The 26,005-nt window shown below is 45.0% G+C and overlaps 2 protein-coding genes across 3 annotated transcripts in view; one reads left to right on the top strand and one right to left on the bottom strand.

The window, feature by feature from the left end:
* The first annotated feature begins 8,604 nt into the window (after positions 1-8,604).
* On the top strand, positions 8,605-22,287 carry TMED10 (transmembrane p24 trafficking protein 10). Its single transcript, XM_031593901.2, has 5 exons — positions 8,605-8,869; positions 12,664-12,784; positions 17,096-17,169; positions 21,302-21,428; positions 21,901-22,287. Exons 1-5 carry the CDS (start codon positions 8,654-8,656, stop codon positions 22,020-22,022), a joined length of 660 nt encoding a protein of 219 aa, XP_031449761.1. The 5' UTR covers positions 8,605-8,653; the 3' UTR covers positions 22,023-22,287.
* The window catches only part of ZC2HC1C (zinc finger C2HC-type containing 1C), a 41,771-nt gene continuing 32,928 nt past the window's right edge, over positions 17,163-26,005 (bottom strand). Inside the window, exon 4 of one of the 2 annotated variants that reach the window (XR_016466985.1) lies at positions 17,163-17,307. The gene's annotated coding sequence lies outside the window, so the exon portion shown is untranslated. Of the gene's footprint in view, positions 17,308-23,047; positions 23,424-26,005 lie in introns of those variants that run through there. The other variant, XR_016466984.1, reaches the window with a different exon arrangement.

The following is a 26,005-nucleotide window of genomic DNA, read 5'->3' as shown; positions in this document are numbered from 1 at the left end:
ACCTTGGGCACATCTTTTCCTGATGTTCATGTGGATGTGTGGATGCTTCAGAATCCCACGCCCTTCTCTGGGGCTAATTTCATCCTTTTTCAGCTGACAGGGGAAAGATTTGAGAAGGTGGGTTAGTTAATATTTGCTGAACGCCCTGAATACAACAGCTCTGGAGAAAGTCTCTATGTTAATTATTATTTACAGGAAAACAACAACAAAAAAGGACAAAGTATTAAAATTCCTGGTCTGAGAAACATGCACCCACTCGCAAAGTTAATTTACACCCTGTCCTTGAGTCCTGCTGCTTTCCCCCCCACCTCTGTCACACAGCACACTGGGTGTCTCTGCTCAGAGCTTCTCAAGGCAGGCGTTGCGGATATATATAGCAGCACAGCAAGGAGCAAGCCAGGCAGCAACAGCAGCAGCTCCTCACTCTGGGATCAAAAATACCCCAAGGCACACACAGAGCAAATGAAATCTGTTCATCTTCCACATGAGCTCCTGGAGTTGAATAGCTCAGTGGGAATGAAGGGAGGAATAGTGGGATGAGGGGAGGTACATGGTGGTACATGGTGGATCCTTCTTCACGCCGTCCTGTCTGGGGTCTGCCAACAGCACTGCCAAGCCCACCTGGGAGCTGCTTGGTTTTCTCAGGAACATTCTTTGCTAAGTCACTGTCTGTGCCTATGCCTGTTATCTTATCTCACTTATTGCTGGGCTCTCTGGGGAATTACACTGGAATCCAGGGGTCAAACAAGGCCATGCAAAACAGTCAGCACATTGCTCTGTGCTCTGTTATCTATTTCTCCTTTGGTGTGTGTAAGACCAAGGGAAGTGTACGTGTGCACAGGCACACTGGGGTTCAAGAAGTGCCATGTGATATTTTCGTGTACTCCGAAGCAGCTCAAAAGGGGTGTTTGGGAATCAAGAATCTTCATGTGACTTTATACCAAAGCCCACATTCTGTGGGTTCGTGCTGAAATCCATGTTACTTCTCCAGCACTCACAGCCCCTTGATTCAGAAGAGTGAGCACAGGAAGCATGTGGTGTTTCCAGCTATAGCTCCCACTGCACTCATCCATGCCTCATCCCGCACACCAGCTCTTGAGAGATGAGAGAAGTAACATGAGAACACTGAGTATCAGGAGCATTTGTTAAAAAGACAGGGAGAGTAGGTGATAGGAGCTGGGATTCTCCCAGAGCTGCTCAGGGGGCTGGTATTTACTGCTAGGCTCTCAGCTGGGATCAGATGAATGGGGAGCAGGATTAATTTGCAATCCTTTTTACGTCACTTGATGGAAGACTTAATGACTGGGATTTCCCTCCAGTTATCCTAGGGGAATTAGAGTTTATTTAACAAGCTCTTGCCTAGCGTCAGTTAAGAAGCCCTTCTCTGGCTATTTGAGTCTCCTTAGAAGACTTTTAGGAATACAGATTTTTTCCTGTCAGCAGTGGCAAGGAACAGCCTAGCACAAAAGTGGTCTGAAAAGGATGCTTACAGCAAGAGCATCTTTTCCCTCAAACCTTCAGCACATTGCTCTTTCATAACTGTTCTGTTGCTCAAAATAACCTGTCCTGGTAGTTGGTGTTACTTGCATAAAGAGGAAGCTGAGGCCCCCAATGAGGTCAAAGGGAAGAGCACCCTGTCTAGACTAACATCCTTGGGGATTTCAGCCTTGGGCTCCTGGAAACTCCCCTGGTCCAGAATTGCCGTGGTGACTCACAGCCACTTGCACAAAACTAGCACCAACACCAGAACTGTCCCACAACCTGACATCTCTCCTGTACCCCACTCTTCATATGAAGGCTGCTGGGGGGGTCTTCTCATGAATGCTGCAGGGCAAAGGAAATTTCCACCGCTCCTTCACTTGACCCTTATCAGTTATCCCCAGCCATGCTGCAGCATGGATGAGAACTATCCTACACTTCCTATCCATCTAAATCACCTGGTTTTCCCTTCCCTCTAGCTGGAAAGCCTTGCACTGCTCACCAAAAGGTCTATACATGAACACTCTTTTTCCACCTCAGGTGCTGCATGCAATGGTCATCCATGTCTTTGGGGCTCACTAAGCCCAGCCTACTGACAGGGCTAGCAAGACCCATCAGTTTTTGGTGCAAACTTTAGGAGGGACTTTTTGCCTGTGTACATCTGTGAGAAAACCAGTACCCTTGAGGTATCTTCCACCTTGGTTTTGAGATGCCTCGTGCACCCACATCCACCCTGGTGGCCCAACTTGGCCTCTCAAAAGGAACTCTGCAATGCAGAAGTTGCCCATCTGCACCAAGTGGCTACAGAGGTTGTGGTTTTGGTGAGCCATCCTGCTCCACAGAAGTCTTGCCTTAGAAGAGTTATTAATATTCCCATTGCCCACGTGCCATGCTGACTAGCTTCCAAGGATAAGTGCTCTTCTCATGTGCCTGTGGAGAGAAGGGACTTCCCAGGCCTAATTCAATGCTTCCCATTCCTGCTTTCTTACAAACCAATCTCTGCCGAGGATAAGAATACGTCCTGCTGATTCAGTGTTCATCCAGCCAGCTTCTCCTTTTCACAGGGGGAAATATTTATAATCTAGCACTCAAGCCACCACATAGTGCAGCTGATGGAAGCCATCCAATAAACATCCCATCTAACTGCCTTCTTTGCTGCCAAGCCTCCTTCCAAGCTCTGGTGATTTGAGTGGCATTCAGCTGTTCTACTGTTGATATATATGAGTGTTTTTTAAACCCTTAGTTAGATGCTGATCACTCTTATGAGTTGCATTTTCTTCATGTAATCTTCAAATAACCAGCAAGGCTGTTCTGAGCATGAAAAGATCATGTCAACCTGGAAGAATTCATTACATTTTTTTCAATGGAGAGCCTGGATTAGTATTGTCATTGCATCTCATTTGTCCCCAGTGTGAAGATATATTTAAAACACATAGTGTCCCTGTGTATAAATGTCCTTTGTTTATTATTAGCAGGTGATATAGGGATATTATCTTTGAGAAATAGTGGCTCCATAGTTACAGCTGAGATTAGTTTTGTGTTTAAAATGGGGATTCATGCTCTTTCCTATCTTGGTGTTTCTTCCCCAGTGTTCTTGCACTCACTTGCTACATATAAGGAGAAAAGACCTGAGAACAATCAGATGCAAATGTCAAATCACTGAGAAGCTAAGAATTAACAAACTTTTTTTTGACATTTAATCATCACCATAATAGAATAAAGACTTCAAGCTTCCTACACAGTAAAATGTTTACTGCTATCATGTGCAAAGCCTACACAAGAATATTTATTTTTTAAGTTCTGGCTATTTTTTACAATACTTTTGACACGATTCTTTCTCTGGAGGGCTACATGAAGAATTCAATTCAGAATTGTTCTTTTAAAAATGCTACTCAAGTCACAACTTGCCTTAGTTGGGGGATCATTTGGGAAGAGGTGTTTTTAAACACACTCATACATGAGCCTTTCCTCATACCTGCTCATATAGTTCTATCGGTTGCTGTTTCTCCACACCTTGGAAGCCATCTTCCTTGAGTTTTGGCAGCGTTCCCAGCAGGATCAACTGAAGGGCAAGTTTTGTGACAGCTAAGTATTCAGTTATGAAAAGCTGAAATTGATTTACTGAAACACTTTCACGCATATTGGACAACCAGACAGGATGGCATTTAAGTGAAGAATTCAGCATTAAAAAGCACTGAAACTTATATGGCTGATAAGAACACTCCAATCTTTAAAAGTCAATATGTGCTGTAAAAAGGAAAGTGAGTCTTCTCCTGAGGTCCTTTGGCTAGATCTAACTATTAAAAATTTGATGCTGGAGCAAATATGTTGTGTCTTTCTGTTTTGACCTTCTCATGTCTATCAGTGGCCATTGTCAGAGAGGACAATGGAATAACTGATCAGAGGGATCTGTTACTTGAGCCACAGCTAGCCCAAAAGTTGGCAGTGATATGTGAGAAAGATGCAGGGATGTGCATCTAGCGCAGCCAACCACCCCTTATTTAAAGTCCTATTGAGATGTGCTTTTTCATTCCACTCATTTGTTTCATGGGTAAGGGTACTGCTCTGATTCATGCAGAGCAGCAGTACACAATAAAACAGCTGATCAAACTTTGTTTTCAGCATAAATTTGGTTTGAAGAAACCTAAGGTGGTATTTACTCCAGTCAGTTTTAGATGTCTAGTTCAGTCTTGTCTCCAGAATAAAGTCTTTATTTCCATCTGTTGGAAGGGGGCTACAGCCCCAGGCTCCATCAGATACAGAGACCAGAAGAAACTCAGCTCTAGATTTTAAAGTAGGGCTCTGTCCGGAGACTGCACCAGACTCCACAAATGAAACAAAATTAATGGTATGACATAACACTAGAAGGTTTGCCTGTTAAAATGTGACGGTACCCCAAGTCTCTCGTTTTTCAGAGTTGTGGCTTACGTAACAAAATTGCATGCAGTGTTTTGTACAGCTTCTTAAAAGTCTTTGTAAACAGCAATTTCATTCCCTCCATGAGCAGCAGGAATGTTCCTTGCAGAGGTTAAAGAAGGACAGCACCAGGCCTAGAGAGCGTGGAAGCTTCTAGATGAGCTGCCCATTGGTGCCTGCAGAAGAAGTTTCTCTTGATGCACGTGCTGGCTGTAAGCTCCTGTGCTGAGGCGGATGGAGAAACAGGGCTTGGAAATGGAAAGAGGAACCGTCTTGAACTTCAGGAGGGCAGTGGGTAAAAGTTCCCAGGAAGTAAAGTGAGGATTTCCTCAAAAAGCCAGGAAGGAGCCTTGCAGGCCTGCACTGCAGCTATTGCTGGAAACCTGCTTGGTGCCAGCTAGGAGCGGGGAGCAAATGAGAAGTGCTGTGGGTGCTTGGTTCCTCAAAGTGGTTGGTGCGTGATTGAATCCGCACTATCTTTGATAAAGGATGTTTCACTTCCCCAAACGAACTTGTGTTTTAAATTAAGTCCCAAATATATTATTTCAAGCAAAACTCAGTGAAATGGAAACAGATGTGTATAAATATGTTGTAACAATAGCTTGTATCTTCATACAGAATGCAGCTAGAATTACCACATGTGGTTCTCCTATTGACGTCTAACGGTTATTTTGCCCCATGCCTCTCATCAGAACGTGATTAATTTAGCTGTAAGATCGGGTCACCATATCTGAAGTCTCTGGGACAGATTACAGGGAAGGCAGAGCAGTGCAGTGGTGATTTATGGCTGTTTAGCTACTGCTTTATTTTTAGTTGATTGGATTATGTCGCTATCTGGATTGTGACCATAATGGTGCCTGTGATGGTTATATCTTGGTACTGAATTCAAGTAAAGTCCCTTACAGAAGGAAGCCTTGCACTTTCCAGAAGTGAGTGAACAATTTTGCATGTTTAACTAAAACACGGAATGGTTTACAGAAGTTTCTCAGTAGTTGGTAGTGGGTTGCAAGGTGCAAGGTAGAATGCAAAAGAGTGTACAAGTCTAGAGTAGTTTTTAAGAAGAAAACTGTTTAACTTTTCATTGTGAAAACCAAGAAAATTCTGAGATGCCAAAGCAGCTGATGCAGAGCAGGAAGAAAAGACTAATTGCCTCATTTGTAGACATTCTTACACATTGTTTCAAGGAGACAGACAATTGTTTTCTGCAATTCACTGTGGAAAAAAGACATACTTAAGTATGGAAAAAAAAAAAAAAAAAAGAATTGCCAACAATCTGTTAACTTCTTCAGTTGAGAAAACAATTACAAATTTTGTGGGAAATGCAATATTTTCTCACTAACCATTGTTCCAGTGTTGCTTCAAACTATAGAAATATTGATTTTTCCCCAGTACTTCTTTGTAAGTCCAGGGTTGAAAGCTAAATAATTCATTGCTTTCTTAATTACTTTCAAGACAGCAATGAAACAGTATTAGGGATATTAAAAAATATAAAATGTATGCAATAACAAAATGATTTAAATTTTGTCAGTATGTCATGTTGGTAGATAATAAGGTAATATTTTCTTTGGGTATATGCTCATTTGTCTATAAATGAATGGTAGCGAGAAACGATACCTGCTTTTACCTAATTGCCAAGCTCATACAATGTGTAACACAGCAAATTACGCTAAAATAGGTCATCATTTCATCCTGAAAGTTGTGTAATGAGTTATCAATCTCTTCTTTTCATCTGTTAAGTGTTTCAGAATTACAGGAAGTATTTCATTTTGCCAGCTTTGAATATGTGGAAACGTTAAGGCATGTCCCTGCAAGACTGTTATTTCTAAACCTGTAGCTGAAAGGATCTTAAAATGCTTTCCATCTGCTATAAGTTACTTTGCACACAAAATGAAGATTGCCCCATTGCATTTTTAAGCAAAGAGCAAGGAGGTGGGGATTTTAAAGAGACTTTCAGCAGTTCATAGAATCATACAACTGTTTGAATTGGAAGCACCCTTAAAGGTCATAGTCTAGTCCAACTCCCCTGCAATGAACACGGACCATTTTCTTTTGCAACATGCTAACGCACTAAACCACATATGATACAATTTTATAATTAGAACTGAATGTGTGTATGGCAGTTTAAAACATAATGCATTATAATACGTGAGAAGCTAAAACAGAAACGATGATAAATTTGTCAGTCATAGATGTAACTCATCTAAAAATGTACCGTGATGAAACGGACACAATAGGAAGGGATTGTTAAATATTTTCTCATCAGTAGTTGACTTCACATTTTGGTTTTAGAAAATGAGGTTACTTCAACACGAATGAGACAATCTCTCCAATATTTGCCCCAGCAAATAAGACACTATTGAATGTTTTAAACTTGCTAGAAGACTGGGTGCATATCATTGGTATAAAGAATGTTCAGCATGGAAAGATTTGTCGTGCTGTGCATGCCTCATCGGGAATTTGGTGGTAGGACATTACAACATTTCATATCTTCAGATTCTAGTAATCTATATTTCTTAAAGCTTATGAAACAGTATCTATTTCTGCCTCAAGTGCTGCAATGCAAGAAATGCTTTCATTGTGCAAATATACTTTGACATACTGCAGAAACAGCTAAACATTTATTTATTTTTAAGATTGAACTTCAAACTAATGCAAATGTCCAAGTAGGGAAAGGTTTGCAAACTGATTAAAAGAAACAAAGATGTATTGGGATGTGCAACAAGTGACCAGAAATCCCATTTTTGATCATGAAGTAATGGACTGAATATTTGAGCACAGCCGACCTTCACATAAAAGATATGTGCTATGCTAAGGAAAATTGTGTTTCCCTACAATATTGTTTAAATGGAGCTTAAGAGGGGCTTTTATTCATGAGGGTTCTGTTTGCTATTGCTATTACTGCACAGCAGAGCTTAAGTTCCGTTTCCTTGCATGCAGGGCTTTATCGCACTCACAGTAAACAGAGCCTATGGGTGCAAGAGAGTGGAGCTGTTCTTTGAAATGAGGTGGGCAAGGCTTGGCTTATCTTGACCTGCACGTGAACACTGAGACATGAAGTCCACCGGTTTAAGCCTCTAAAGATTGAAATTTGCAGTGATTCTTGATTACTGCTTGTCTCTAAAGACAAATTCTGCTCAAAGAGAGAGGAAGAGTGACGTTTAAGATACAGAAGTAAAAAACAAAACTGTATTTTTACTTTAGTCAAGCTAATAGAAATAAAATAGTTTTGTTGTTTAATTTCTAGCAACATAACTACTCATTTGTTTCTTCCCACCCTTCCTTGCATCTCAACAAACCCAAACATTTGCAGTCAACTCCAGGAGCTGACCACAGGCGTGTTCATCATAACTGCATGTTTGGGAATTTTTCCTTCTTCCTGCGTCAAGGCAAGTTACCCTGCAGCACACAGCAAAGGCCATAGAAATGAAGAGGATGAGACGGAAAGCTTATGGCCCAAACCCTGATATTCCTCAGGCTTGTGTTCAGCCTTTCGTCTCTGCGCTGCCCTGAGGGAGAGCAAGGTGTGCAGCGGGATGCTGAGGGAGGGGAGCAGCAGCCACAGCTGTGTGGCTCCAGTGTAGTGCAGCTGGAGGGTTACACAGCGCTACCTTCCTAAAAAATTGAAATGCCTGAAGGATATGCCACCAAAGTAGTAAGAGTAGAACTGGCCATATGCTGGCGAGGGAGGACAAAGGCCTCCAAGTCATTTGAAAGCCATCATCATATTTTATTTGCTGTCAGAAACACCGGCATGCCTCTGTCACCATCATACGGGATTTGCACGGTGCGGACCCAAAGGGAGACATCTGATACAACAATTTTTTCTTGGCTCAAGAAGACGGAGAAATTACTCAGGAATTTATAATATATGTGTGTGTAATTAAAAAGCAAGCGCATCTTCCAGTGAGAGACTTGGGAGGCATCCAACCGCAGGGAAAGCCCTGAGTTCGTGTCCGCGCATCCTTAGCGCGCACCGCTGTATCTGAATCGTGTTCCGACGATTCCTTGAAAGGTATCACAGCCGGCTGGTACGAGACGCGCTTTCACGCGGAACCGCGACCGCCCCACACCGACGCTGCCGGGACGCGGCCCGGACCCTCGCCCCACCCCCCTCAGCGCCTCAGCGGACGCGCGCCGTGCGGATTCGAACGCCAACGGCCGCCGGGCGCCGCCCCGCCCCGCGCGCCTCCGCCGTGACGCAGGCGGCGGCGCGGTCACGTGTGGCGGAGGCCGGCCCGTCGCACCCGGAGCCGCCGCCATGCCTCTGCCGCTGCCCGGCCGCCCCCGCCTCAGGCTGGCCCCGCTGCTGGCGCTGCTGCTTCTGGCGGGCCCGGCGCGGCCCATCTCCTTCCAGCTGCCCGGCAAGGCGCGGAAGTGCCTGCGGGAGGAGATCCACCGCGACACGCTGGTCACGGGCGAGTACGAGATCGGCGCCCCGCCGGGCTCCTCCAGCGGCCCCTCCGCCAACCTCAAGGTGCGGCCACGGCGGCGCCCGAAGCGGCGGGCCGGGGGCGGGCGGGCGGAGGGCGGCGTGGAGGCCCCGCCCCGCTCCGCCGGGCCGGATCGGGCCGCGCCGGGCCGCGCTGACGCACCGCTGCGGGGCGGCGGGGAGGCCGCTCCGTGCGTGGGGCCGCTGCCGGGGCGGCGGCGTGGGGCGAGCGGGGCCCGGCGCGGGCCGCGGTGCGGGGCCGTGCGCTGCGCTGGGCCGCGCTGGGCCGGCGCTGATTGGCACCGGGCGGAGGGAAGGACCGCAGTGACGTGGCTCTCGCGGAGCTGCCTCGTGCTGTGCGGCGTGGGCAGGGAGCGGCGGGGAGGGGGTCTGGAACGCCTCGTGTGCGGCCGTGCTGAGCTTATCCGGATGGCTCACGGGGCTTAGTGACGTAGTCTGGCTCGCCGCCGCCGGCACGGCAGAAGGAGGTATCAGGGTACAGCCTAAAGCACCTTTCTGCAGCGCGGGGGAAGGGTGAGCGGCATTGAGAGTGTTGCTGTCGATGTGACGAGCAGCTATTAAAACACACCTTGAGTATTTCTGCCTATGATCTGCGTTCCTTCAGATTTCCCAGCTGGCTGTGTAAGGCCTGCTGCTCCGTCATTGGTTGTTAACAACTCTCTGTGTGCCTTTTGTCTTTGTCAGAGCTCCCGCAGCCTTCAGAAGTTAGCGCACAGCACCTGGCGATGGGGTGCGCTGCTCAGGGCCCAGAAGTGGCAGTGTTACACAGTGAGAGTGAGAGAGCTGCTGAAACCAGGCTGCCTCTCCAGCGCTGCACTCAGATGCTTGGAGGCATTGTGAGGTTGGCTGCCGTGTTTGATTAAGGATGGAGCAGGCTGCTTTGGAAGCCTCTTTCTTTTTTAATATATTTTTTCTGCTATCTTACATCATTTGTAAGAGGAAATTTGTCTGTGCATAGACAGACATATAGCTGTAGTGCTTTACAATCTTGCTCTAATATTTGCCTGCTAAGGTGTATGTATTTCAGCTTGAGTGGCATATTCCTGCCTCTCTTGTCAGGCACCCTCATTGCCTGTTGTCCTGCTATGCCTCCATCTCCTTCAAACTTTGCCATTTTTTATAGTGGTCTTGGCAGGTGGCAAGGCAGTAAACCCCATGCTGGGGTTTGGCTTTGCTGCTGAAGCAAGTATCCAAATTAGGAGTGCTCACAAAAGAGGCTCTAAAATCAATTTGATGTAAAATAAATAAATGTCTCATACTATTCCAAAAAGCTACAATGGAGAAATAAGTCCATGCTATTCATGCTCCCCTTCTTATGGCTCAGGTATGTGATGGCTCCCAGCACACTGGACCTGCTGGAAGTGATGCAGCCCCTGGGCAAGGTGCATCCTGCTTTTTCTTCGTGTCTTTTTTTCTGTGGGAAGGTTAGTTGTGGGCATCGTACTTGCAGGTGGTCTCGCTCCCCCCACACTGGACAGCTGGCTGCAGTCCCTGGATTGGCCACAGAGCGTAGGCGGCTGGTAGTTAATTTTGGCTGTGCTCGGTATGGTTCCTGTCCATGGGCTCAGCTTTGTGTTTGTGATGCTCTAACACTAACAGTGGCACCCTCTGTTTGGGAGGAATCTGCGCAATCTGCCAGCTGGCTCCAGGAGGGAGGCCCATGGGTGGCTGACGTCTCGCTTGGGCCCGGTCACGTGCGTCAGTCCCATTGTTGGGACTGGTGGCTTGGGGAATTGCTGGGCTGTTTGTCAAGGGCGAACAATGCCGTGTCTGTGGAGGGTTGTGTTACTGTAAATAACGTTTGAATATCATGAACAATCCTTTTCAGGTCAGCCTCTCCCCCTCAAGTGTTCTGGCTGGGCTATTAGCAGCTTCTCCACCCCCGCACACCCAGCTGAATGGGTATTTGGCTGATTTGGGTAACAGCGTTCACTATTGATGGAAACAGATAGAAGAGCTTTGGCTGTCTGAAATCCTGTTTATGAGCAGGCTGCTGCTAGGCCTATAAAGGACAGAAACTGATCAAGCTGCACAATATCCTCTAGCTAAAGATTAGCTCTGGTCCATGGAAAGCCCTAAGGGAGCAACATAATGGGGTCATTTGAAAGCTTTCTTTACTGTGTCCTTGTCGCCAGTTCTTGGGACTGAGAACCTCCTGTGCAGATGATACAATGTCAGCCCAGATGCACCATCAGTATCTTGGTTAATCAGGACTATACTGCTGAATGGTGTGCAGTGACCAGAATCCAGGCTCTTTTGCCATGGGCAGATGCAGGCAGTCGTGCACCGCAGAAGAACCTGCTCACTAGAGCTGAATGCTTCCAGTAGTTTGGTGGCTTCCGAACAGGATACGGTCTGTGTCCGGCTGCAGGGAGAACAGCAGCACAGCTGCCTGTGCCTGCCTGCATTGGGCGGATGTGTATCTGCATGCTGCTTGAGTACGGGTAGAGCTCTGGAAAGGAACTGCAGTGCTACACCGCAGCAGTGCTCCGTGTTCTCAGATGCTGTCAAATACCACATGGTACAGGGGAAGCTACAACAAAACCTGTAACAGACAATTGTGGAATACTCTGTATGTAAATGAAGTTTTTTCCTACTGTCTTACACCCAAAGGCTTGAGAGTTCATTATTTCTTTTGCCTATTGTAGCAGCTCTCGTTACCCATCAGAAGGTTCCGAATCTTAGGAGGTAGGCCTTAGTGGTATCCTCTGGGGAGTTAATTAGGTGCTCGGATAGGAAAACAGGAGTGTTTCCTGAAAATCATGTTAGGTATGTAGCCTTTCTGTATGGTTTGTTTTATTTCTTATGGGGAAACATGTTGTTAGATTGCATAGTTGTTTTTCTGTTTAAGGTGGAGGGAAGGAGAATGGCCAACCTATCTTCCTCATACAAAAAACACTTTGTGTACCTCTGTCTTCTGTGCTTTTGAAATTACTTCCAAGCTTTTCAAACATATGTGTTGAGGGAAACTGGGATACATTCCAGTGGAAAACATGCTGTTGATTTTCACACGGTTTTGTAATACCTTCTTTTTTTTCACCCAATTTCTCGGTCAGTGTATTTCAACTGATTGGACCTCGTGATTTAGCGCAGTAATTCTCAAGCCTGTGCCACGTAATGTGTGTCTTTTTTTTACTCTTGGTTGAAGCATTTTTGTAGACGTGCTGTTTTTACCTATTCTTAGTAGTTTCATAGATGTGGTGCAAAGCAGTCATTATTCTGTCTGTGCAGTCTGAATTGTCCCCTGAAGTGGCCACTTCTATGGATGTTGGCACCCAGACCATGCGTAACTCAGATCATTCATTTCTAGAGAAATAGATGTGCCATTCTCCATCTCATCTTCTGGGGAATTACTCTTTTTTTTGTCCCATAAGGCTTCTCTGTATTTGTTATTATGGGAATTTATAAATTTTACTTGGAAAAAGAAGGCAGTGGTTGACACTTCATATATCTAGAGTTCCTAAATGTAGTCTGTATTCAGATGTCATAAGAGGAAAAGAAATGAGTGCGGTTTTCAGTTTGGGGTTAGTTTTCTTTTTCTGTTCTGATTCTTTTTATTTTTGTCTATTTTGTATATTTGTTTTAATGTAAGAGTCAGTGATTGCCTGAGAGGCACCCTGACTTTGTCAACTCAGTGAGGGTGAGTAGGAGAGATTTTGATGTAGTTGCCAGAAAGGAGGAAAACTGTAAAAAGAAAAGTATCTTATCCGGTAGGGAGGTTAGGAGAACTCTTTTACTTCTCATGCTGCCAAAACTCTGTAATGTGAGCCTATGGCAGTGAAAAAGTGCATTCCTTACTCTTGTTATCTCTTTTACAGATAACTGACTCAGCGGGGCACATCCTCTATGCTAAAGAGGATGCCACTAAGGGCAAGTTTGCCTTCACCACTGAAGACTATGACATGTTTGAGGCCTGCTTTGAGAGCAAGCTTCCTGTGGGTAAGTGAAAGAACCACTGGCTGCCTTCACCTTCTGATAAAGTTGGTGTAGATGTGGATGTTTGGATTAGTGGTATGTGCAAAGTCATCCTGAGCATAGTCTGCAGAACATTTTGACTTTTAAAGCTGTGTTTCGGGAGTTTGTGTGTATTCTCCATGGTGCAGAATATCTGCTGTCTGCATTGCATTTGGAAGTTAAGTATTCCTCTGTGGCCGTTGTATAGAGTGCTCAGGTTTCTTCTGTAACAGGCAAAAGAAAGGGGAATTGTGTTCCTCCTACACAGGTTACCGCAGTTGCTATGAATGGTGGTAGCAAGGAGCAAAACACACCTCTCTTGTTCTTTTCATGGTTCTTGCCATCCTGCAGTCAAGCAAGGACAAAGCAGAATACCCTCATCTCCAGGACATAAGTTTTCTGTCCTGTTGACCCACTCCCCTCCTTTGATGGAATGTAATCTCAATAGAATTTGTACTTTGCAGCAATCCTGTTAGGCTAGCAACTGTTTTCTGGAGTTCCTGTGTGTGTATCAAAGAGCATGGCCTTAGTTTGCACCCATAGCTGCTGAGCGGTCAGTAAAGGGAAGAGGAAATGAGCAGGACGTCAATATTGCCTTTGTGCTGCAAGGATGGTTGCCTAACGAGCACTGAGGCTCGTTTCCTTTGAGCGTGACGCATGTGCTGCTTTGGGTGGCTGGGCTCAGCTTCAGGACAGATGTGCTGAAAGCAGCTGACAGGCTCCAGTCTGGTTTGCTTTAAGTATGTGCAAGTTTGTAGGTGCTTGCATCTTTTCATAGTCACTGTCGGAGTTCTGTTCCCTGGAGCCACTTCTCCCATGTCTTATCTTCGAAGATCTCAAAGTTCTTTACAGAGCAGTCACTAGCAGCATTCCTCATATCTCTTGAAATGCAGCATCTGTTTTGCTGTTCTGCTCCATGTATAACATGCAAATAGCTTGCAAGCTGAAGAAAACTTTTCAGATACAGAAAGGTATCTTTATTAAGAGGCATCTGGCTTGTAGCACCTCTTCTGTCATGTTTTTCAGATGAAACAGTGACTCTAAATGCTCAGGATTCTGCTTTTATTTCACTGCAAAGGTAGGGCTTCTCAGTGCTCCTTAACGCATCAGGACATGCAGGTGCTAGTGACTCACATGGGAGAGTCACTCCTGCTATGTACTGTCCAACACCTGGGTGTCTGGGAGGTCTCCAGACAGTCCAGTAAATCCTTTCTAGCTTCTGTGTGGTCACACAATGAAGAGGGAAAGGCTTCTTTCTTTAGCTGTGTCTAGACTTTCAGTGCTTGTGACCAGGGGTTTCTTGCCTAGACTGAGCTTCTTAACGGCTCCTTTGATTCTATCAAAAGTTTGTTCCTTGGCTCCCTTGTCTTGTTGAAAGTTTATATTAAAGCTTTTGGCACCAGTGAGGATAAAATATTTCTAAGTCCAGCTTCTACTTGGTGACCAGTGGGGGATCAAAGTGCCAAAATCTAGAGCTGTTCAATTCAGCAGCTGGATCCTCCTCTGAAGGCTTTCTCTTTAGGTCTCTTTGAGCTATCAGTTTCTTTTTTTGGGGGACATAATCCTTGCTAATGATACATACTGCATGATGGAGATCTCCAGATTTCCCATGCCTGTGTTGGATATCATAAAAATGTTGAAGTAAGTGGTGGCACCGTGAGGCCTGATCATCTGCAGGACTTGATTAAGTCAATTAGGAAGAAGTAGCCATGTTGCAAGAAGTGCCTTGTTCCTCTATAATGCAAGCAAGGGAATGAGACAATTGACTGAGATCTTTTTTTCTCGCCATGTTTCTCTTCAAAAGGTTTTATTTTTTCATAGTTTCTTCAAGTAGGCAATCAGGACTTTTAGTGCTCCAGCTAAGGAGGATGTTGATGGAGTGCTGGCAGAGGAGAACTGTTGGTAGAGGAAGCCTGGAGCCGTTGGGCACTGAACGATCTAAGCAACTGGGATTTCTCAATCTTTAACCACAGAAATAAGGAAGAAGAAGTGAGAAGGAGATGCTGTGTGGAAGGTACATATTATGAGAGTGCAGGAGGTCTTAGGGTGCTTCTTGAATCCTTTACCTTTAAAGCTGTTACTCTGTGTGCTATCGCTACACCCCAGGATATAGAGGCCTGCTCCATCTTTAATTCTTTGCTCAATCTGTAATCTTTAGTTTCCCAACCTCATGTTTAATGATTTATTTATTCTTCCATTTCTCTGCGAAACATTTTTGACATCCAGTTCAACTATCTTGTTTATCCTTTGGCTTGACAAATTAGGAACTTCCTTTGTCTCCCAGGAAACAGCTCTGTGCTTGTTTGAGATGGCCTCTTGAACACTTTCAAGTGGGAGATGTGGGTATCAGCTGGATAGTTCAGTTCAAGATTTCTGGTAGTTACTATTTGTTCTTCCTTTGCTGCTGATCTGCTCTGTTCTGGTGAGCACCAGCTGCAGGAGGAGCAGGGAGTTACTGAGGATCTGGCAGGCTTAAAGGAAGCTTCTTCTTGTGCATTGTACTCAGAACACTTCTAGAAGTGCAGCTTCAATTTTTCTAGGACAATCCCTGACAATGTTAAGTTCATGCAGAATGTCTGCTTTCTGTCCCTTTGCACCCAGCAGCTCTCATTTTTTGTGCTTTCTTTCTGCCTCCTGGCATCTCTCCCTTTCAGCCTGACAACTGAATCCTTCCAGTTCCGTTTTCCTGTTTGCTGGCCTTTTCATCTTTCTTGTCCCTTCCTGGAAGCTCCAGCTGTCCAACAGAGTTGGTGTGATTTAAACATAGAAAAAACCTCTCACTGAACTGTGTGCTTTGCATTTTTTTCTGCAGCTACTGTTGGCCACCCTGCCTACCAGTTTCCAGGCATGCTGATATAAGGCGTAGGTGGTCAAAGCTTGTTGGCTGGAGAAAGGAGCACTGGGTGGTTGTAGTCAACCTGTGTTGACTGTTAAGGAACAGTGCTGGGCTTTAAGTTTTTTCTTGCGGTATCTGACCTTGTATAAGAAAACCAAAAAGTTCCATCCTAATCCTAGTTTATCCATTAGATTTTCATATAGCTGAGTTTGACTTTTAGGCTGCAGTATCCCTTAGGAAATCTAAGTAATAGTTTGTAGTTGATATGGGCCATGTAGCAGTAGAATAATCTCCCAGCAACCAGCACATGGAACATGGAGATGATTCCACTCTGTTGTTGGAAGAGCTGTTTAGTGAGTAGAGAAAAAACTTAGAGGTGCTGTATTGAAGGTCTGGAATACATTCATAGCTCTGACTGGAGTGACCCTGTGTAACCTGTACTTTGAATTTGTTTGTGAACTGAGAGATTGTCCACCTGGCAGTCACCTCAGGCAGTGTGAGTATTGGACATGCTCCTGGATAAAGGCTCTGAAGCTTGTAGTGTGAGTGAATTAAACATTGTGCTATTCTGGCAGCTAGCTGAGGACCTCAAAGTGCTGGGATTTAGGAATGTGTTATGTACAGACGTTTCCTTGGTGGGTGGTATAGTGGAATATGATACTCAGGTCAGCTGACGTGCTATATTCTTTAGAGTATCTTGAATGCGTAGACTCTTTTTTTTTTTTTCTCTCTTGTGAGTATTCTCAGATATGATAGTTTTTAGCCATTTAAAACAAACAAACAAAAAAGCTATTAGATATAGGCTTCCATAGCCTTAAAAGTTAACAAGTTAACCTGTTGTGCTGTTGACTGCAACATTCATTAGTCTCCTGGCATCTTGAGATTTGCATTAGCAGTGTGGATCTTAAGACATCTGGTCAGTTAATTCCCTGAAAAGACATTTTGGAAAAGATGCTGCCCTAATTTCTGCAATGCTGTAGCATGAGAAGCTCAGTAGTCCTCATATGCCTCGATTATAGAAGCTCTCTTCCTTCTGGTTTAAATGTAAAAATCATTTACAACTCCAGTAACCTTGATAAGTTATTGGTACACTTCCTGCAAGGAAGAACGTGGGCATCCCAGTTGAATATCAGTCCCCCTGTGACTTGCCTTTAGCCAGGCTGTCTCATAGCAGCTGGTATTGCTCTTCTAATCCTTTGCAGTTTTTACAGCAACTTGCATCCTACACATACTTAGCACTTTTGGTTACAGCTTGTTCCCATTATCTTTGGGAGGCTCTCCTTCAGCCAGGATTTATTCTGAAGTCTCTGTATTTTTAGGCTGGACTGTGCTGCCTCCGCAGTTAGCTGCAGACATGGAGGGGTGGGATGTTGTGAGTCCTTTCTCAGCACTGGGGAGAGCTGGTGATTTCCTGGCAGGCTGACTGTTTCACACAATGAATCCTTTCATTATGCTTCCAGGAACAGGGAGGATGCCGGACCAGCTCGTGATTCTGGATATGAAGCATGGAGTTGAAGCAAAGAACTACGAGGAGGTATGTCCCCTGGCTGCCTGCTCTTCAAACTCCCCTTTCCCAGCACTCACGTGGTGCTATTTGTAGATCTGGGGCTCATGATGGGAAGCTGTTTTCCCAGCGGTGATGAAAGCTTGTCTGCAACCTACTGTAGTGAAGCTTTGTATGCAAGAGGGGAAAAAAAAAGAAAAAGACAAACATCAGCTAAAATTCATTCAGTGTGTGAATATTTTTGCCAGGACAGTGTGACCCAGCTTCTGGGGATAGGTATTAGAAGCAATGAGATACTGAGATGTGCAGTGTCCCCTGCCCCAGCATTGGAGAGCATTTTAGGTTAATATCAGATCCTCTTAAAGGTCAGATTGCTTTGTTACTGTCATTACTTTCCTTGCTGTAGGATGTACTGGCTTGACAGCCCTGAAGTGGTACTCGTGCATTTTTAAGAACTGGCATTGCATCAGTGTGAAGGTATTTGGCAGAGCAGTAGTTGGTGTGAGATGGGTGTTTGGTTTGAAGGTGTGACATTGGGAACAGGCATAAAAACTTAAATGTTTCCATCATAGCAGGACATAGCTTTCTTAGACTCAGGAGCAGCTGTGCAGAATAGCAATTGCTTTGTGGCTGGGACAGTCTCTGGCTGGTTTGGATGCTGAATTTTGATGACTGCTGCTATGTTTTTTGCTTGCTGGAATTTGGGGTCAGTAAGCTTCCAGAAGAGCCTGTGCCTGAGAAAATTAGAGTTGTTAGTGGAGAAAAGTTCCTGCAAATGTTTGCTATGCTCACTGCTTAAAATAGACTGGGAGATGTCTGAGAAGAGAAAACTGGTAGCAAAGGACACTGCATATAGGAACAATTAGAAAACTAATGAATTTCTCCTGGTTGGGCAGGAGTTTTTATATACTTTTGTGTTTTGGAGAAGCTGTTCATCCCTGGCTGGAGCCCTCCTACATGAAGAATAAAAATTGCTTGGGGTCAGGAAAGAGCAAAGCAATCATTGGGCCAGCTGCCTGGCTGAACCAGCTGTTGAAGTATTACAGGATGTTGAAATCTTACAGGGTGACCCCTGAGAGTTTAACTGGGAAGATTTTGGTGACTGCATTTACAGAATCTCTTTAAATAATCCCTGCAGCATACTCTTGAGTTACATCAAGTAACTCAAGAGTATGGTACCTCTTGAGGTACATTAGGGTAATCCTCATTAAGGAAGAGGAGTGTTACCTAGAAGCACTGTTCCAACAGAAAGGTTCTCTTTGGTACAACTTAGTAGAACTTATTGATTATACTGATAAAACTTTGCATAAAAGCAAGTATGAAGTACGCATTACACTTGTTTCCAGTGTAATTATACCAAAGGTAAAGGTCCAGGGACAAACATGGGAAAAGAAGAATTTAGACTTGCACTCCCATTTGATTGCAGGTCTAGACACTGCTAGCAAGCATTCTTGATTTCTGAGGACCTTTGGGTGACAGACTGTCCCAAGCCTTGTTGAGCAGGGTATCTGCAAGGGACTCAGACTCATCTAGTGTTTGTATAATTGCTACCAATGTTCAATCACACTGTTTTGCCGTGTGTTTTTCTTATCCTCTGCCCCAGGCTGCTGTAGTGTCCATGCTTTTTAACTTGACGGGTTGTTGCAAGGTCTTGGGGAGGACTGTTGCCCAGAGTTCTCTCCTGGAATTGCTGTCTTTTTTGGGCCTCTTGCTTATGATGTTTGTGTCCTGTAATGCATCAGTGATCTGCCCTCCAAATTCAGTTCCTTTTGCTGAACTGCTACAAGAAGAGTTGATGAAGAGTGTTGATTGAAGGTCAGTGATGCTGACCTGCATGTGCGTGGACATAGGCAGTGGGAGAAGGGATAGCATCTCAGTCTGGCTTCATAAGCTTTCATAGCTGCAGATACTCTTGGGGCAAAGCAAATTGGTGACGTTCAGGTTAGGAAATCTTAATGACCTGCTGCATGGCAGTGCCAGACCTTAGTTCTCTGAAGTAGGGAAACATGGTTTTCTCCATTCAGTATGTAGAAATGAGGGTAGGAAAAAGTGAAAGGTCTCTTCAGAGAACACCAGGAAGGCTTGGGGATTGAGGTTCCTTTGCAGGACTGCAACTTGTTGCTGATTCTTGCCTATGGTCTCTATGCTACAGAGTTAGGCTTTGCATGAGAGGCCCCACTGAGAAGCTCAGTGGCATTGTTGCCTCAGTTGTTATGCTGGCCTGATGTTCTTGTGCCTTCCAGGATGGTGTTTCACTGTCACGAGGCCTGGGGGCCTTCTTACAAACTCTTGGAGCAGCTGTGCACATTGACTGCACTAGAGACAAGAAAGTTTGTATCTGAGAGTACTGAAATTAGCTATCCAGTGTTTCTACCTATACATATTAAGAGTAGCTGAAAGGAGTGCAGGCTGGAGCATGCAAGCCCAAGTTTCTCCCAGTGGACCTTTCTAGCCTTCTGTGAATATGAAAGAGCACCACCCGGGAGGATAATGGAGCCAGTCTGCTCATGACTTTGTCCGCAGGGATGCCTCTGAGGCCTTGTGCATGCTGCAGACCTGCTGCTATAGCTGTGTCAGCAGAGTGCAGGCCATATTTCCGCTAGTGCCGGTTCTTTAGCAAAGCTCTGCTAACAGGTATGAATCCAGGCCCCGGAGTTTTATCTGTACAGCCTCTTGACTTGAAGACAGGAGGATTAGAAGGATTTTAACCTACCATTTCCTACTACCTCCTCATCCGTGCACTCCAAATTGATTCTGCTGTGTTGGCAGAACTGTAATACACAGCTCACCTCAGCATAAAAATACTCAGATGACTGCTTGAGGGTCTGCTGCTTCCCAAGTTCCGTGTGTCACGTGAAGACCCTTCAGTGAAGTGTTTGATTAGCTAGCAGTGTCCTGGTCGTGAGTGTCTCTTCAGATCAGTTCTGAAGCCTGGGACTGTTTCCAGCAGCAACGTTTTGGGATGCCTGCTCCCCGAGCGCCATCTATTGTCTGCCTGAGAGTGTCTGGACCACTGAGAGATGCCATCCTGGCCTCATTTCTGAGTCACGGTGGTGAGACCAGTGCTTCAGAGCCAGTCCGACCCAAACGTGCACCATTCATTTTCTGTAGCGTGTCTTTCTTGCACTGTGTGATGTTATGACATGGTCTCTGTCGTTCCTGGTGGGGGCATTCATAAGTAGTGACAAATTCTGCACAAAAAACAGTGTTATCCAAAACATACATTGTAATAGTGGTAGGATCTGCAGTTAGCTTCCCTTTGTGCTGTGCTTGTGTCACCAACTTTACCTAAGGTTTAGTCAGGTGATAGCCACAACTGGGACAAAATTGAGCTTATACATTCAACTTCAAATAGTTACTGTTGTAGACTGTGCTAATTGAATTTTCTGTTGATTTTTCTCTTAGATACAAGTCTGTAACTTGCAGGTTGCATGATCTGCACAAAAATGATGTCCCATAAAACCAGCTTTTATGAGGGGAAGCTTTTTAATTTTTTTAGCTGGCTTGAATGGAACCCATCTCATACGTATTCTAACAGCGTCATCTGGTGGAGTACAGTGTGGCTGCATGATCTCTGCTCAGAGTGGCTCTGCTCTGCTGGCCTTGAGGTTAACAGTATAAACTACAGAAGCCCTGAGTGCTGTGGATGTAATCAAACCACTGCTGTCAGGAGTCAGGCTGCCCTGACTTTCTGGGACACATGGCAACGTTTAGCCATGTGAACGTGTGAGTCTCAGTGCTGATATGCAGCGTGCATGTATAACTGTACTGCACATGTGTGCAAGTGACAGTCACTTGTATCTTGGTCTGTGTCTTCTGCTCACTAGAGGCTTAGCCATGTGGCAGGCTCTTCTACCCACTCATCAAAAGCAAACTGTGAATAAACTAACTTCAGGCTGAATAAGGAAGAAATATGCATGTATGTGTACTGTGCTTCTCCGTTGAGTGGGAGGGGTAGACCTAAGTTTGCTTTAAGGAACAGGTGGGAGAAGTGATAGTGTTTTATGCAGTGGTAGTTTCTGGCTCGCAGAGCTGTTACCCTAAGGGGAAAGATGCCCCAGATCTGGAGTATGTGAGAAGGAGTGGTTCAAACTGGCAGTAAAAGCTCATGTGGGAGTTCTCATTTTTGGCTTAGTGACTGTCTGACTATCTTGTTTTTTAGATTGCTAAAGTGGAGAAGTTGAAGCCTCTAGAAGTAGAATTGAGACGCCTGGAGGATCTTTCAGAGTCCATTGTTAATGACTTTGCCTATATGAAGAAACGAGAAGAGGAAATGAGGGATACGAATGGTAAGAGACAGCATGTTCCTTTAGAGGGCTGGAGCTCTAAGACCCTCACTTCCACTGAATGTGTGACAAGGATAGCATTTGGAGACCAACCAGTTACAGTGGTCTCTGCCTGTTCTGTTTCTAGTATGGGAAAGTGCTCTGATATTTCTCTTCTTCTGAAGCAGTCACCTAGTCCTTTGGTCCTTTGTGCCCCACTTCTAGAAAGCTTTTCTTTTTTTTTTTTTTTACTTTTTTCTTTGTTTGTAATGTGAACTATTCTGTACTATTTAGTGTTGCCCTTTAACCATAATTTTACCTTGTTCCCTCTGCATTTATTCTCAAGTGCTGGTGCTTGTGTAACTGTGCCTTTATGTCATTTGATGTCTTATCTTTGAAGTTTTTCAGAGGTGGGGAGGGAAAATCCTAGGAACGTTGCCCTCGTAAGGAGCATTTTATGTCAAACTCCCACGTGATGGTATTTTGTGTGTTTCAGAATCAACAAACACTCGGGTTCTGTACTTCAGCATTTTCTCCATGTGTTGTCTCATTGGACTGGCCACCTGGCAGGTATTCTACCTGCGTCGTTTCTTCAAGGCCAAGAAACTGATTGAGTAAAGGAACAAGTTCTCCTCCCCCTCTTCACAGCCCCAGCTGGACACCGCTGGAACCCAGCCATGTCCTCCCAGAGCCATCTCACAGATGACACCCACTGACTGGAGCTATTCTGCAGGAACTTGAACCCTAAAAGGGGAGGGGAGCATAAACATTGGAAGCAACTGGGAACTTCAGAAATCCTGTTGGATATTAAGGGTTGGGGAGCTTGTGGTGGGTTTGGGGATTCCTGGGTCAGCGATTAAATAAAAATGATTTTTCTATGACAGCTGCAGTGAGCTCTTGCACTGTCTGTTCTCCTCTTATAATCTTGGCTTGACGATGTCTCCCATCTGTCTGTGACTGTAATGTTACTCTGAGCCACTTGATTCAGCATTAGGTGCTGTGCAGCTAGCACCGGGCAGTGCTGGGGATTCCCCGTTCTGATCAGCTGAGATCTAAGCCTCCTGTGAATAAAGGTGAGTGCAAGACAATAGGTTCATCATTCCAGCAGGGGCTGAGGTTGGAGGAAGGTCCAAGGTTTGGTCCCTGTCATGGACCTCAGTGTTTCTCCCTGTGGGAGCTGGAGTTTTTATGCTGATGGGTCAAGGCACTTAAGCATATGATGATTCAGTGTGGAGGAAGGGAGAGCCTTGGAAGGAGGGTTTGGTAATATGTTTGAGCTTGGAAAGGAGAAGCCTGCTTTGCTTAAATTGGCTGTCCAGCCTTGGTCCCCTTATTCCATGTGCTTGTGTTGGATTTGCCTCTCTTGTTCCAAAATGATGCGGCAGTTTTTCTGAAAGCCATGGTCATTGGTGACCTTTTGTGCAGAGAAGAGGCCTCAGATACAGTCACAGAGCAAATTGGAACAGGTTATGCTAAGAAACTTGATTTTAAATTGAGCGTGAGACTTTTCTCATCTAATAGTATAACATTTATTCAGCAGGCAGGTGGCTGAATCTCATTTTCTGAGACATCAAAACAAGGTGGGCTGCTGTCACTGTTGTGCAGCACAAAAGCCTATACCCTATTTTGAGATCTGAGGATGCAGAGGTTGCTTTGCAAGTTGGCAGAGTTGTTGTTGGAAGGACATGAATGAACTTGAAAAGCTGTGCAGAGTAGGAATGCGCTAATGCTATGTCTGAGGGGTGTTTGAACTGTGCCCTCCACCGGACTGTTACTCTGTGCAGTACTGCAGTGAGAGCAAGCAGCCATTCATAGTTTCTCAGCTGTCCAGATGCAATTGTGCTGAGGAAAACAGGTTAACTTCTTGGACTCGCATGCTGCAGTTTTTAGGCAGTGATTAAAATTCTTAAGCCTTCTCTGCATTCCTTCAGAGCAAATGGTTCGGCAGCACAGCTTTCTCGTCTCAGGTGCCTCGACCCTTCTGATATGGGAAAAGGTTATCATAGCCCTGGGCCCAGCCTGCCACGTTTTAAAAAGAGAGAGAGAAAAAAAAAAAAAAAAAAAGCATTAATGATTTTTAACTTGAATCTGATCTATTACCAGGAGGGAAACAGTTGTCCATGGTGAAGCTATGGGAAAGAGGGTGAAAAGGTGACATGCAGATGACATACAGTCATCTAAATAAGTTAGTACTTTGTCACTTCTTTGCCATTGCTGAGATCCTGGAGTAGTTTGTTCTACTGGCAAGTGCTTATATTGCTTTTAATTTTTATTTTTTTTTATAAAGCCATATTAAGAATCCAAGTCCACTCCCCTCCCTTTGCATCCATGCTATCCTTGTACACTTTTGAAAGCTGTTACAGTGCAGAACATCAGTGATGCCACAGGACTGAATTACAAGTCATTTGAAGGTAGCTTTAGGTCTTACAGTTTGAAGCCTGTAGATCTGTTAAGGTTTTTTGATTTTTGTTTTTATACAAGTTGAAAAGACAGTCCACGCAAGGGACTTTCCTTGTCTTGTCTATTATGACATCCACTCCCCGTCCTTATCAGAATACAAAAATACCTTTTTCTCAAAAATGGTGGTGAAGCCTTAAGTTCCCCAGGCGACTGTTACGGTATCATCACTGTAGTGCTGCACGTTGATCCTCACTGTGCTGGTGTGGTTATGGGGAACAGATGTGGGGGACTTAAACGGATTGACCTTGTAATGACTGGTTGGGGAATTTTTTTGATTTTTCTCAAATAAAATTTCTTTGGGGAAAAAAATCCACTTCAGTTGTCTTTGTGTCTTGTCCTTTGTGCATGTCCCTACTGCCTGTTTCCTAGAGGCTGAGCTGTCAGGAAGCAGAAGGAACACAGACCCCTGGCATGCCTTCAGGTTTCTCAAGCAAAAGTTCATTTCTGAAGAATATAAGAGCTAAAGATTCTGGTGGGGTGCCAGGTGCATGGGTTTCTCCTAGGAGTGGGATTGACACAACAAATGCTGGTCACTCCAAAAGGTGTTGCTAGTAGAAGTTACTTTTTGTTTCCTTTTTTCCCCTCTGTTCTTCCTAATCATCTTCCCTCTATGTGGAGAGGTCTAAAGACTGCCAATTTGTTTCACACGTGGCTGATAGTGAAATAGGGCTGGCGCCATAGGACACAAGGTTCAGCTTTTCACTGTCGGTTCCCAGGTTTGTTAAGACAAATTGCTGTCAGTTTTGTGCTTAAGAGGAAAATTTAAATTGTCAGGCAGGTGGCTTAGTCCTTGTGAGTGACAGATGCTTAGTGAAGGGAGTGATTAGGTATTTACTTGCTTCTGCTGTCAGATCACCTCTGCTGAACCAGTGATCCTTTTGTTGTGCAGTGACCAAGTGAGATGTCACATGGCAGAACTGAGGCCTTGTAAGTTCTACATAACTAGGTGGTAATATCAGAATTTCTAGAGCGGAAATTCCCAGATCTTTGGATAAGGATTAATGTCTACAAGTTCTTGCTTGGATGAATACTTGACTATGTGAAATTGTACAGCTGTTCGCATGCGGTAGGTTGGAGGTGGGTCTGTGCTGTGCTGTGGATGCAGAGCAGCCCGTTCATTCCATTTTACTTCTGGGAAGTGGGTTAAAGTTGAGCTATTGCAGATACTTGGGTCCAAGCCCATCTTTGTGTGTGACAGATGCATCGCTAGTAAATCTGTAATTGCCTGTGGCAAACTGCATCAGAGGTTTTCAGCCTCTTCCACCCACTTGTCAATGTGACTAACAATTTAATTATCACACCACTTACACAGCGCGTGAGCATTCCTAAGTAAGGTATAAGGCCGTGTTCCCCGCCTGCTCTGTCAGCGTAGCTGCTGTGTGCGTGCTGTGGGAGGAGAACGTTTTACACTCTGCTGCTCATTTCTCGCAAGTTGGTCAGAGATATGAGAAACAACCCAAGTGTGCAACACCTGTGCTGCCTCCTGACTGGCAAGATCAGCGTGTTTAGCTGTGGAGCAGCTGCTGAGGGGCTTCCGACTCAAACTGGTCTGCCAACCGGTTGGCAAGGCCTATAAGGGATTCCTGCCCGTGTGTTTCATAAGGTCCTACTGCACAGATCCTGAGAAAGCAGTGAGGCCTCTCTTACCCGCTGCAATTCTATGACATGAATTTGTCTCAGCGCTTCAGCTGCGCCCTCTGCTGTGCTTATCTTGCTGCAATCTGTCAGAGCTTTGCCGGCATTGAACAGTCTCTTTGTTTGACTTGCTTAAGTCAAACAAAATTTGGTGGGGAGGAGGGAGAACAGATCTGAACTGGGTACATTTCTTAGAGCTGAAAAAATCTGGGCATGTGAAGTCCATTGCAGTTCAGTTGTCTGCTTCCCTTACCCCACCTGAAACATTTGTATCAGGCCCATCTGCTTGTTCTTTTTTCGTTTCTACCCCCAAACAACAACCAGTGCTGGTGCGGTGGCTCTGGGAGGCCTGCCTTCCTTGGAGATTTAGAAAAAAAATACACGTTGACATTTCTGGGACCTTTCTGTAAGCCTCGGAACTGTTGAACCCAAGCTTTTGCCTCAACACAGAAACTCTTTGCATTTGTTCAGTGTTTGCTTTGCAAACTGTTTTGCTTTAAGCTGGA

This window comes from Phasianus colchicus, chromosome 5 (assembly GCF_987193195.1).
Source record: "Phasianus colchicus chromosome 5, bPhaCol1.hap1.1, whole genome shotgun sequence".
NCBI classification, from domain to species: domain Eukaryota; kingdom Metazoa; phylum Chordata; class Aves; order Galliformes; family Phasianidae; genus Phasianus; species Phasianus colchicus.
Note: the sequence above shows the minus strand (reverse complement) of the source record. Positions and strands in the feature narration are given on the sequence as shown.